General features: G+C 38.1%; 1 protein-coding gene across 1 annotated transcript; it reads left to right on the forward strand.

Annotated features, from left to right (window-relative positions):
• The first annotated feature begins 639 nt into the window (after positions 1-639).
• Positions 640-12,065, forward strand: coro2ab (coronin 2Ab). The gene is made up of 14 exons (XM_042512290.1): positions 640-796; positions 2,122-2,322; positions 3,198-3,314; positions 3,416-3,565; positions 3,652-3,852; positions 3,921-4,037; positions 4,185-4,289; positions 4,505-4,601; positions 4,795-4,910; positions 4,989-5,079; positions 5,166-5,326; positions 11,506-11,673; positions 11,798-11,866; positions 12,000-12,065. Exons 1-14 carry the CDS (start codon positions 782-784, stop codon positions 12,063-12,065), a joined length of 1,674 nt encoding a protein of 557 aa, XP_042368224.1. The 5' UTR covers positions 640-781.
• The last annotated feature ends 1,978 nt before the right edge of the window (positions 12,066-14,043 follow it).

Below are 14,043 nucleotides of genomic sequence, written 5' to 3' on the forward strand. Positions count from 1 at the left end.
AAATCTTATAAAAAAAAAAAAAAGGTGCATTTTTAAAAAAAAAATTATTTCACCGTAATAACTTACAAAATTTTTTTTTACTGTCCACAAAAAAAAAAAAATTCACCATAAAATAAAAAAAAAAAAAAATACATTTTTTTTTAAAAAAAAAAAAAAAAAAAAACGACAAAAGTAAAAAAAAAAAAAAAAAAAAAAGTAAAAAAAAAGGCATAATTTTTTTTAAAAAAAAGATCAAATTTCTGTGTTTTTTAAGTCACACATTAAAGTGTCGCCTTGGTTGGGCGCTGGCTGTGTGTGTGTTTGTGTGTGTGTGTGTGTGTTGTGTGTGTGTGTGTACTGTCGTATCAGATGTAGAGGGGTGTTTTTTGTGTGTGTGTGTGAAAAAAAAAAAAATTGTTTTTGTGTTTTCTTTTGTGTGTATTTTTTTTTTTTTTTGTGTATTTTTTTTTATTTATTTTTTTTTTTTTTTTTTTTTGTTTTTTTTTACATTTTTTTTGCAAAAAAAAAAAAAAAAAAAAGAAGGGACGAGAACGTCATGGATCAGGAGTTTTTTTTTTTTTTTTTTTTTTTTACACATTTTTTTTTTTTTTTTTTTTACACACACAGCTGCAGTCAGAAGTCAGCAGTCGACACAGACGTTGTACTTTTACTGTCAGAGAGCAGGTTATCCAGCAGTGTTTGCAGTACTTCAGCGGCAGCAGACAGTAACAGTAACACCAACAGTGTTTTTTACAGTAGCAGCAGACGTTTGCTTGCAGGAGGAGAGCTCAGTGATTCCTGCATGACTCTGTCAGAGGTAAGACAACCTCATTTTACTCACATCGTCAGCCGGCAGCAGAGTTCATCAACATGACGAGAAAAAGTAGAAAAATTTTTTTTTTTTTTTTCGGAACATGGCTGTGGATGCTAAAAGCTGAAAGGAATTCAAAACCATGGCTGAAAATGCAGAAATTTTAAGCAAATTGCAGAAAAAAAAATCTGAAAATCTGGCAGAAATGGAAGAAGAGCTGCGTTACCTTAAAAAACTAACAGCTGCATTATCTAAAAAAATAAGAGTTGAAATAAATTACTTAAAAAGCTGGAAATTAAACTGTAATAGATGAAATTAACAGAAAATATTTAAAAGATAAATGCTTCATAATTTTTTTAAAAAAAAGTAGAAAACATTTTAAAAAAGAGCTTAAACGTCCTTGTAGAGCATAACATTTTCACTTTTGAATTTATATATGTGTATTTTTAAAAAAAATATTAATAATGAATGAATTAATTAATTTAATTAATAATTGTATGCATGATATGATGTGTTTCCTTTTCAGAATTTGCCCTCTTTTTTTTTTTGTTTTTATATTTTTATTGCCAGTTTCAGAAGCATTTTTCTTTTCTTTCTTTTTTTTTTTTTATGTATTTATTCAAATAAATAAATAAAATGCAAAAAATAAATACATATACGTACATACATTTTTTATTTTTTTATTATTATTATTATTATTTTTTTTTTTATTTATTTTGCTTATTTTCAGGTAATTGTCTAGTAGCTATTTAATGTATTTTTTTGCTAACTTTTGAGCCATATCTTTTTTAGTTACATGTTGCCTTCTTTTCATGTTTTTGAAAGAAATACAGCCCATTTGCTCATGTTTTAAAGGGTTAAAGGCGATAAAACAACAGCAGTAAACTGATCTCTACTCGCCACAGCAAAGGTCAAAGGTCAGGAGGCATTTGTAACAACAGGAAGTGTGATTGTAACTGATGAATCTTTAATGACACCAGTGTTCTGGACGAACGATTTATCTGTGTGTGTGTGTGTGTGTGTGTGTGTGTGTGTGTGTGTGTGTGTGTGTGTGTGAAGTTCATTTATTGAAGAAATTGATTTATTATTGATAAGATTATTGAAGCCAGTAATGACAGCTGATTGCATTATTGATTAGGCCGGATAATGCAGCTGCTGAAGTTCCACAACACTATTATGAGATTACGCAGGGCTGACACACACACACACACACACATTTCCATCCCTGTCTTGATGTGTCGATGTTAAAGAAAGTGTTACCATATTAACATTTTGTTGACGTGTAAAATGTGAATAAAGTTTTAAACACCTGTAAACTTCCTGTCCTCCAGATGTCGTGGCGTTCGTCTTTCCGCTGCTCAAAGTTTCGTCACGTTTTCGGGAAGGCGTCCACCAAGGAACACAGCTACGACGGGGTGCCAATCACACGCAGCGTCCATGACAACCATTACTGCTCAGCCAATCCCTGCTTCATCGCCGTGGTGACAGAGTGCGCCGGGGGCGGGTCCTTCTTAGTCCTGCCCATCCATCATGTGCGTCCTCTTCAGTCATCATCTCCTCCTGTTAAATATGATGAAAGATATACAAATGAGACAAAAAGAAGTAAAATATATTGTTAATTTGCAAACAGAGCAGTGATGCTCAACTTACGGCCCACGGGAAAAATCCGGTCCCCGATAGGGTGCCAGGTGGCCCTCCAATCATTTTCTAATTCACAAAAAAAACACTAATTGTTTTTGCACTTTTAGTATCTATAAGGTGTCAGAGTGCATAAAACAGCATCAAAAGAGAGCTTGTTGATCCTAAAAAGTGCTGGTGGAGGATCCCCCACACCCCCGACAGAGGACACAGCTGAGACTCTAATGTCCTAAAATCATGGAAACGTCCTGGAATCCCATATCATCCTAAAATCCTAAAAAATGTCCCAAAATCTTAGAAATGTTCTAAGATCCTTGAAATGTCATAAAATCCTTGAAATGTCCTACAATCCCAGAAATGTCCTAAAATCTCTTATCATCCTAAAATCCTAGAAAAATCCTAAAATTCAAGAAATGTGCCAAAATCTTAGAAATGTCCTAGAATGTTCCCAAATCCTGGAAATGTCCTAAAGTGCTAGAAACATCCTATAATCCCCTTAAATTTTCCTGATATCCTAACAATGTTCAGAGAGCTTATAAACTATCCTAAAATCCTAGAAACATGCATGACACTGCAGCGACTGGCCCCGGGTCTCCTTTAGCAAAAGTGGCCCCTGAGCAAAGCAAGTCGAGTTTCCCTGCAGAACAATAACGAATATGACAGAAGAAGTACAAATAAATAAAATAAAATAATGATCGTTTTTTTTCAAATTCTTAGTAACATGTTACATTTTTTTAATCTCATGTTTATTTGTTCTTCGCCGTCTCAGACAGGAAGGGTGGACCCTCAGCACCCGAGGGTGTGCGGTCACAGTGGGCGCGTCCTGGACGTCAAGTGGAACCCGTTTGACGATCACTGCATCGCCTCGTGCTCGGAGGACTGCACCGTAAGCACTGCGTCCAGCTCATGTTTCTGTCTGTGTTTGTTTACGTTCGTGTTCGGATGTTTGAGCTGAATCGACGGCTCGGGATGTGTGCGTGTGTGCAGGTGAAGATCTGGGACATCCCGGTCTGCGGCGTCCAACAGAACCTCACCAAAGCCAGGAAGACTCTGATTGGTCACTCCAGGAGGGTGGCGCTTATTGAGTGGCATCCGACAGCCGAGAACCTGCTGCTTAGCTCCGCCTACGACTACAAGGTCAGGACTCTCATTGGGCCGCTTTCCTTAAAGTCTAAAAAAGAAAAGCAGTGACGTCCTCTGTCTTTTTTTTTTTTTCGCTCCAGGTCCTCCTCTGGGACGTGTCCCAGCTCGGCGCAGTGCTCAGGTACCCGGTCCGGGTTGTCCTGATGCCCATCCACTACCGCTACCCGTCTGATGCGCTGCTGCTGTCTGTCAGCTTCAACAGTGACGGCAGCAGGCTGGCGGTCACGTCCAAAGACAGACGGGTTCGGGTCCTGGACCCGCGGACAGGAAGGATCCTTCAGGTGGGTTTATGAATTCATAATTTCATCCAAAAACAATTATTCTGCTAATGTTAGTGATGTCCCTGCAGGTGTCCAACAGTAAGTCCCACAGAGCCAGTAAGGTTTTATACATCGGAGGGTTGAAGATGCTTCTGTCCACCGGCAGCTCGCCCTGGAACCACAGACAGATTGTCCTCTGGGACCCTGTGAGACACATTGATCAGTTGAACAGATTGAGTGATTGATCTTTTTACTTAAACAGATTAAACATAAAGGCATCCTGAAATAGGGATACATTTTTAAGCAGGTCTACAGAGAGTCAATAGAGTCGTTATTGTGTTGTTTGGTTGCAGGACGACTTATCTGAGCCGCTGTATGAAGAGGATTTGGATGGCTCGGCAGGAGTCCTCTTCCCGTTTTACGATCCAGACACTCACATGCTCTACTTGGCTGGAAAGGTCCTAAAAAACACACACAAACCACATAAATATTTGCGTTTTGATTCATTTCCTGCATTTGATTAGTATTGCACCTTACAAAACTTCATCAGTGATCTCTCGTTTGTGTCTTAATGCCCCCACAATAATTCTTTAGGAAAATTTAACCGACTTGAAGTCGCTGAAATATGCTAATACCAAATGTGCCACGCGACATTGGTGTGTCCTTGATTTAGGGTGACGGTAACATCCGGTACTACGAGCTGAGCACTGAGAAACCTTACATCAACTTCTTGACGGAGTATAGATCGTTGCTGCCACAGAAAGGACTCGGTGAGATCAACAGCAAATAAAGTATTGTTTAAAGTTTCTTGATGCTTTGAAATGAACTTTTAAATTTGCACCCTAAATGCAAACCTTAAAGTATCAACTTTAGCTTTTGGTACCAATTCGAGTTTCACTTGCAACATGCAGGTCTTTAAACTTTACAAAGTCTGTTTCCCATTGACCTCTCATCTTACTTCAGGGGTGATGTCAAAGCGCGGCCTGGACGTGAGCGCCTGTGAAGTTTTCAGATTTTACCGTCTGATCGCCATCAAAGACCTGGTGGAGCCACTGTCCATGATCGTACCACGAAAAGAGGTCAGCACACGTTTACCTTGATTTTCATATGACTTAACACAGAAACTGAGGTCATGCTGACTTCGTCCATCCTTCCAGTCAGGGATTTTCCAAGAAGATCTGTACCCGATGACAGCTGGAAACCAGGCGGCCCTGACAGCTCAGGAGTGGCTGTTGGGGATCAACAGAAGTTAGTAATGTAGTGCCTTTGAACCAAAATGACTGACAGATAACTGATTTACCATAACCAGCTGTCGCTAAACATGTCCCCATCAGGTCCAGTGCTGATGTCCCTGAGGCCTGAGAGTCAGGTAGCCAACCCTTACCCAGAAACCCCTGCTGAGAAGGGGCTCGTGAGGCAGCTGAGCTCCCTGAGGTTCCAGACGGGTCCGACTTTTGGTGCAGTGACCGGGACACATCTGCACTTTATCGAAGAGGTAGAGAACTCTCTTTTTCTTTACCATGGCTTCAACGTCTTCAGAATTGAGAGCTGAAACCTAAAATAATTGGAGGCTGATTTACAGTAAGTGATCTGTCACACACACAGTTAGACAATGATACTCAACTTATGGTTCACGAGTCAAAAAGTGCCCCTCTTACCATTTTCTAATCTAAAATAAAAACAAAGTGATTCGCACTAGCAATGATTTTTGTACTTTTAAGGTACCAGAGTGCATAAAACAGCATCACAATAGAGCTTAGCCCCTAATATCCTGAGATTGTTCTAAAATCCTTGACACATCCTAAAATCCTAGAATCTAGAAATATTCCAAAGTCTTAGACATGTTCTAAAATCTGAGAAAAGTCATAAAATCCCAGAAGTGTGCTAAAATCTAAGAAACATCCTTGAATGCTAGAAAAGTCCAAAACTCTGAGAAATGTCCTACAATCCTAGAAATGCTATAAAAACCATCATTGCCCTAAAATTCTACAAATGTCAAAATCCTACAAATATCCTAAAATCCAAGAATTATCCTAAAACCCTAGAATTGCCTAAAGAATTTCAAGAAAGTCCCAAATTCCTAGAAATGTTATAAAATCTTAGAAATGTGCTAAATCTTACAAATGTCCTAAAATACTAAAAAACCTGGAAACGTCCGAAAATCCAAGAAATATCCTAATATCCTACAATGTTTGGGGCTGCTGCGACTGGCCCCTGGCTTCTTACCATTTTGCAGAAGAGGCCCCTGAGCAAAACCAGTTGAATATCCCTGCATGAAGAGATACATCGCTATTGGTGTTTTGGTCTTTTAATGGGATTTATTGACAATAAGACAAATATAAAACATCACCACGACACACGACAATCCATTACAAGTGATACTTATTTGTGTCATTTTGTGATATAACTGTGTGGCATTTCAACACCTGCATGCAGATTTGCAGCACACAATGTGGACTGAAGCCCTGTAGGACCAGCAAGTCTGCATTGTGTGCATTTAACAATTAGCTTGCTGGCTACAGTCCAAAGTGTCATATGCTCAAATGTGTGCCACCACTAGGTCACCGCACCCAAACCTGCAGGCCTTGGCTCCACCCAATCTAAATCAGGGTGTGACTCCTGAGATCCTGCTACATCACCTGCTGACAGTGGGCCTGTGCTCTGCCAATATTTGGGTCATTGTGCCTTCAGGTGACATAAATAGTGCAGAGATCAAAGATGAGCTGACGGCTTCAGATCTGCTCCATTTAAAAACAACTGAGGGCGTGAACATCTTGAAATAGCCACCTGTATATCCAGTCTGTGATTTAACCCGTTCAGCTTAAATCCGCATGATTGATTTAGTGTTTGACACAAATCATATTAGTCAAAATATGAGTCACACAGTCTTCAGCGGTGAAAAGGTCAATTTCGTCAAATTATCCCCCAATATTAATCTGAATCCATCATGAAGATCTCTCTGCCGCTTCTGGTCCAAACCCCAGAACTGATGAGACAGATGACGCTCCCATCTCCAAAAACAACTGCCAACATGCCTTTGAGCAAGGCACCTAGGCTGGAAGTGGTTCAGCTGAGGCAACATCATACTCTGCAACCTGGAGGGATAATTAACACAAGTGTGATATTAATAATAAAAAACAAACTATAATTTGTGGTTGTGTGTGTCTGCAAACCAGTCAAGTTGCAGTTCAAGAAAATCTCAGAAGTGTTTTTGCAAACTTTACGATGTCACCGCGAAGATGACTTTTGATTTTTTTGGGATATAAAATGTCATCACCTTAGCATTATATCCGATTAGATATTTGTGTGAAATTTTGTCATAATGTCATAATGTCTAGCTCTTATCAGTTCATTCTTGAGTCCAAGAATTTGGCTTGTGCCAAATCTGAGGAAATTTCCTGTAGGTGTTCTTGAAGTACTGCGATCAAGAGAATAAGACGAACAAGGTTACAGTGGCTTTGAAAACCGAAATTAATCTGTTCATTCTTGAGTCTAAGTGAATGTTTGTGCCAAATTTTAGGAAATTTCCTCAAGATTTTCTTGAGATATCGCATTCACAAGAATGAGATCGACACAAGGTCACAGCTACCGTGACTTTTGGCCACCAAATGTGATAAGTATTGTTAAATCCAAGTTGACATTTATGCCAAATTTAGAGATTCCTTCTAAGCGTTCTTGAGATATCACGTTCAAGAGAATAAGATGAACAAGGTTACAGTGACTTTGACCTTTGACCACCAAAATGTAATGTTTATCCTTGAGATCAAGGGACTTTTGTGCCACAGTTGAGGAAATTCCCACAAGGTGTTCTTAAAACTATGGCATTAACTAGAGTGAGCTGCAAGGTCACGGTGACACTGACCACTGAAATGGAATCAGTTCATCATTAAATCCAAGTGGAGGTTTGTGCCAACTTTAAAGAAATTCCCTCCAAGCTTTCTTGTGATATCTCGTTCAAGAGAATAAGATGAACAGGGTGACAGTGACCTTGACCTTTTAACTGACCACCAAAGTATAAACAGTTCATCCTCGAGCCCAAGTGGACGTTTGTGCCAAATTTTTAGAGATTCCCTCATTGCATTCTGGAGATATCGCGTTCAAGAGAACGCAGTTACATTGACTTTGACCACCAAAATTTAATCAGTTCATCCTTGAGTCCAGGTGGATGTTTGCGCCAAATTTGAAGAAGATAGATTGAGGCATTCTTGAAATATTGTGTTCATGAGACTGGGATAAACGGACATACAACCTGAAAACATGGTGCCTCCAGTCTTGGCTATAATTGGTGTAGAGGCATAAAAAAAGTCTGGCATGATTAACAGAACAAAAGTCAGCGACACATTTTGACTTACATTTAGTTTTTGACACTTCTGTACCAGTAAATATGTGCCCACAATCACAAAGAACCAGACAACCAGGCCCAGGATCAGTCCGCCCAGAGGAAACTGACCACCTAACGAGAAAAAAAGCAACAGACACAAGAGCGACAGCAGCTAGAATAAAACATAAAACAAATAAAACAAATAGGAGCAAATCTTTTGCAAATCTTAAGCACTAATAAAGTTTTAAATAAAGACTTCCTCTCTCCTCCTCGCTGAATTGAATCATTTTCTTACCTTTTTTCTTATTTGGATGTGGACTTTGGGGATTTCTGGAGCGCAGCAGCGTCTCTGAGGAGTTTGGCTCTGAAAAAAAAATAGATAAACACAAGATACATAATGATTTACAGCACGATATTAACTCTTTGAAACCTGGGGCCACATGACTTTCCTCATACTGCTTTCAGAATCTTTTCACAAATATTTAAACCTTTGAACTTTGAGCAAAGTAGTTATATTTTTTGCAGAAAATATGGCAAAAAAGGCAATAAGAAGACATAAATAAATTTTACAAATTGTTTAAAACTAGAGAAAAATGTCTTGGGGGTATAAAATAATAAAGCAAGGAAAAAACTATATAATAATCGTAATTACATATTTAACATTGTTAGAAAAGTATTCTAGCACCTTTAAAAATAGAGTTTGCAAAGTGCTTTGGCAAAAAAATAGACCAAAAACAAAAATGTACAGAAGCAAAAATCACACACAAATAAAAAGAAATAAAACATTAATTGAGAAGATAAAATATTTTTCAAAAAATTAAAAATTATTAGAATATAATTTTTTTTAAAACTTTCTTTTTTTGTGTTTTTTTCTTTCTAATTTTCAGGTAATTTTTCTTGCCATTTTTTTGGTTCATTTTTTCTTAAGTAGCTCATTACTTTCTTCTCATATTTTCGAAGGAAATTGGCTCAAGTTTAAAAGAAACAACAATAACGGTAAGATAGATTTTATTCATTTAAAATAATCTTACCAACAACGAGCTGAATGACTGAAGTGCTCTGCAGCTGTGGGATTTGACACTCGTATCTTCCTTGATCCGTTAGCTTCACCTTCTTCAGCTTGAGCGAAACGTTGCCGTGTTTCAGCTCGTCTTTGACCAGCGCCGTCCTCCCGGCGTACGATGACTGCTTCATGTCTTCGTTGTCGTAGTTGTCATGGTACCGGTGGACGTACTTTGTCTCGCTCAGTGGATCTGTGGGGTCCGGCCGGTCGTCGAGCCTCCACCACTCCACCGTCAGGTTCTCCACGTTTACCTGAGGGTCAACGTGACACGGCAGGATGACATCACCACCCAGAGCGGCCACGATTGGCTGAGATGAGCCAATCAAGCAAGGCTGACCTGGAAGATAGAGGCAAATATTCTAGTAAATTTCCAGGACGAGTTACGGCCAAGTAGTTAAGTAGTTAAGACCGATAACTGAAAATTGGAACTGATTCGCATTTTATAAAAACAGAAATATTTCTGTAAAAATGTAGAATTTGGAATATAACAAACTCCAACAAAAAAGGTTGTAACAGCAACATGTTTCATGTTAAAGTGTCGAACATAACTGGCACAACTGGTTATAAGAGAAAACTTTTCTTGAGAAAATATTTCGATAACATGAAAATATCTTGTTATAATAGACATAAACATGTTTCTTTTTCCTTTTACACCTTTACAAGATACTTTAATATTACAACAAAAAGCTTTTGTTATAATGTTTCTTGTTAGAACATGAAAATATCTTGAAAAAATATCATGGTAAATTTTCTATAACATGAAAAAATATTTTGTTACATTAAGAAAACTTTGTTGTTATAACAAAACACTTTTCTTGTATAACAAGAAACAAGAAAAGTTTCAGCCCTTTTTAACACTCTGGCTAACCCTCGCTAACGTGCTAACAGTATCAGGACACGGCAGTTTACCTTCACCGGCCGTGCGGACCACCACACTCAGGAGGACGGTGAGCGTAAAATCCCTGAAGTGATCCATGAAAAAGACCCGGGAGAAAAAAAACGAAAACTGTCCGTTCGATGTGCTCGACTGAGGCTGAATAAACAAATGCGAGTGAGCGGGAGCGGGCATTAACTTTAATGTATCTCCTACGTCTATTTGATGGGTTCCCTCCGGTTCAGTGTTTTCGTTTGAAAGCGCCGCAGAATGTGGAGAAACACGGTTACCACCTCTGCACACACAACCGGCCGCAAACCAGTCTGGGTGTGTTCAGATTAACCCCGAGAGCTTTTATCTTTACATCAGTCAACATTGATTTAATCAGCTCGCATCTCCTCAAAAGCAATGACTCATTATCAACTCATTTAGCTCAATTTAATTTTTAAAAAAAAAATATTATTCACACTGGTATGATATCATTTAGCCTGAATGAGTTTTTTTTAATTCTTAAATTTCAGAATAACAGTAACTTTAATAATGAATGTATGTAAACTCGGAGAAGGGATTTGACTCCAGTTTAAATGCTTTCAATACAAACAGAACAATTTACAGCAAGATAGAAACTTTGGGAAAATTAGCCGTATTTTTTAATACTAACGCTTTCACACAAATTATATTTTGATCACATTAAATTGCTAAATTTCATAGTTAAATTGAGATTAATTTTTATTATGAAAATTGTTTTGAAGTCCATGTTAGCATTCAAGGTTACTACATAAAATGAGTATTTTTCCCCAGAATTGCATCTCTTGCTCTTTGCAGATGATGTGATTCTGTTTGCAGCAGAACATAAATATATAAAACGATCAGGATAAAAGTCCAAACTGGAGTTTGTTCCCTATGTAAAAATAATTTAGGACATTTCTCAGATTTTAGTACATTTTTCAGATTATAGGACATTTCTCAGGTGTTAGGACATTTTTCAGATTTTAGGACATTTCTCAGATTTTAGTACATTTTTCGGATTTTAGGATATTTCTCAGATCTAATGACATTTCTAGGATTTCAGGACGTTTCTAAGATTTTAAGACACATCTCGGATTTCAGGACATTTTTCAGATTTTGGGTCATTTTTTAAAATGTATTTACATTTTAGGATTTTATTGACATTAGGGTCTTAGCTATTAGTATTTCCCCTAAATCCTACACATTGGATCTTAAAACTGAAGTTGTGAGTGGGTGATTGGTTCAGCATCTTTGCTCCGCCTTAAAAAACGCTGACACAAAGCACTTGTCTGTCCTCACATGGCGTGGACCACAGACAGCTCTTATTGACAGGGACATAACATGACTCAGAGTTTTGTCTGGCTGTTTTGTTGCTGCTGTATAAACCAGCTGATCATCTCTCTCGAGGCCTTCCTTGAGGAGCAGCTGTCCTACCAGGACGCCAAATACCCGAGAGAGGTGAGCGATCTGTCGGGGTGGCAGCCAGACGAGACCCAGATCCCTCTGTGGACGTACTGCTGCACGCCACACTGCTGTGAACCTGCAGAGAGGCCGCCGCCGACGACCGAGAGCGAGGTGAAGAGCACATTAACAGGATATACTGTATATATGTGACAACATGTGTCGGGGTCGTAGGGTCATGAAAAACCTGATTCGCCTCGTGTATCTGCCAATAATCATCTTTTAAAAATTGTTTCAGCTCCTGCAAGCATTTTACAGACAGCAAGACGAGATCAGAGGCCTGAGAGAACAACTCAACGAGAAAGACGTCAGTACTCAATCACACGTACTCACAGGGCAGCTACACATTCACGTCATCTAAAATCAAAGACTTAAAACTGCGACAAAACTGCGGAAAATTTGTATATGAGGGGACGACAATAACGGTTTCTGTTGTGCAGGTGAGGATCGCTCAGCTGGAGATGGACATCAAAAACACCAGAAACAACATGAGGGCGACCTTCTGATTCTCAAACTCAACATTTCCAGACAATAAAAGAAAACGCAGCTGACATCGTCACAGATTTATGGTGTTTGTCTGAACTTTTAACTTGTTCTGTCTTATTGTTGTACATTCAAAACACAAAAATAAAAAATGTGTGCCATCATGTCGAGCACAAACAAGCAGCTGAAGCTGTTACACATCAACAAAATCAGAGCGGCTTCATAAATTAAGTATTACATTAGAAACTTGCTGACAGCTTAAAAACGCCCCAAAATCCTTAAATGATGCTAAGCCCTAGAAACTAGTTAAAATTCAAGAAATGTTACAACAATAACATTTGGAAAATCAGCCTGTTAGCGCCATCTGGTGAACAAACTATATGATGGCAACAGTGTCTAAATAATCTTTTCTTAATCTTTTTTTTTTACTGTGACAAACACTAAAATTAAAAAAAAAAAACCTGTGCCATCATATCGAGCACATATAAGATGACCCCCCCCCTTCTTTTTTCTTTAAAGTTTTGGCAATTTTTAAAGAAAACGTGCCTGTCAAACCAACTGCAGTTTGAAATGCATTTTTTCTTTAAAAATTTTTGGCCTTTTTAAATTTTTAATTTTTAGCATTTCTTTTTTAAAAACAACATGCTGAGCTGCAGGTGTGGAAGGCATGATGTCTTCAAAAATCACACCAGATTTCACAGCCAGAAACTGAAGAAACAAAAATTATTGTTGGACTTTTAAATGATATTGTTCAGGTTTGTGTAGCAAAATTCCAAGTTTTTTTTTAAATTTTTATTTTCCCAAAACTTTTACAGGCCTGGAAATGGCTATTTGCAAATTCCCAGACTTTTCCAGGTTTGTCCTGAGCTGCTCCACCTCGTCAGCGTTGCCTTAAAAATAGTTTGGAATTGCAAGATAATTAAACTGAAAATTCGATTTAAAAAAAATTAATTGTTCGACATTCCTACTTTAAACGCATCGATTTTCTTCCAAATATGTGTAAGATCATCTCTAAATTAGCATTTGGCTTTATATCAAAATAGCGCGAGAAACAAATCACGAAGACAAAAAAGGCCAGAGAGGAGACGCCAGGAACAAAATGTTAAGATTTTATTTACAAAGTCCTTTTTGTGTGTTTTATTTTTTTTGTTGGTTTTTCCTTTAACTTACAGAAAGTAAAAAAAAACAAAAAAGAAAACATCAACTAGTCAGTGTAAGTGTGAAGGATCAACTGGATCTCTCGACGGAGCAGGAAGAGAAAAGAGAGAAAAGAGGGAGAGAAAAGAGAGAAAAGAGGGAGGGAGAGAGAGAGTCCCCTGACAACCATACAAAATTAAACAAAAACAATTTCTCTGAAAAAATATTTCTTTTAAAAAGCTCTGTTGGCAAAAAAGAGAGAACACAGTTTGCCCTGAGCGGCTCGGCCTCGGGGGGAGGGAGGGGGCGGTTACCATTTTTGACTGTCCGTCGATGACATCACAAAGCCTGTGATGACATCATAGCTGCTGGCTCAGTCCCAGAGTGGTGATGTCAGAGAAAGGGCGGGAAAGGAGGTTTTCTTTTTGGCTTTTGCGTCCCAAAAGAGCCGTCACCTCGCACGAGTCCTCGATCCGTCTCCTTCCACAGACAGTTTTTTATTTAACTTTTTTTGGTTTGTGTGATAACAGATTAATTCACTGGTCATGAAAAAAAGGAAAAGAAATTGAGAATTTATGTGAATAATTTTTCTCAGATCGAAAAAGTTTACAAACTCAAAAAAAAAAAAATCCCACCAAACACCCTTCAGGCTCATGTTTTATACGGAGATAAATTGGTGTCAATATTTTCCGAACACAACAATCTGTGTAAATGTGTAATCTGTAAATATAAAAGAACTTTCACAAATCAGGAAATAAAAAATGGAAACTCACAAAATGTATGCAAATATCAAACATCTACAAATGCACAAATAAAATAACTTGATGTGCCTAAAATTCAAAACAGCAAGCGTAGAATTGAGAT

Source organism: Plectropomus leopardus, chromosome 23, assembly GCF_008729295.1.
Source record: "Plectropomus leopardus isolate mb chromosome 23, YSFRI_Pleo_2.0, whole genome shotgun sequence".
Taxonomy (NCBI): domain Eukaryota; kingdom Metazoa; phylum Chordata; class Actinopteri; order Perciformes; family Serranidae; genus Plectropomus; species Plectropomus leopardus.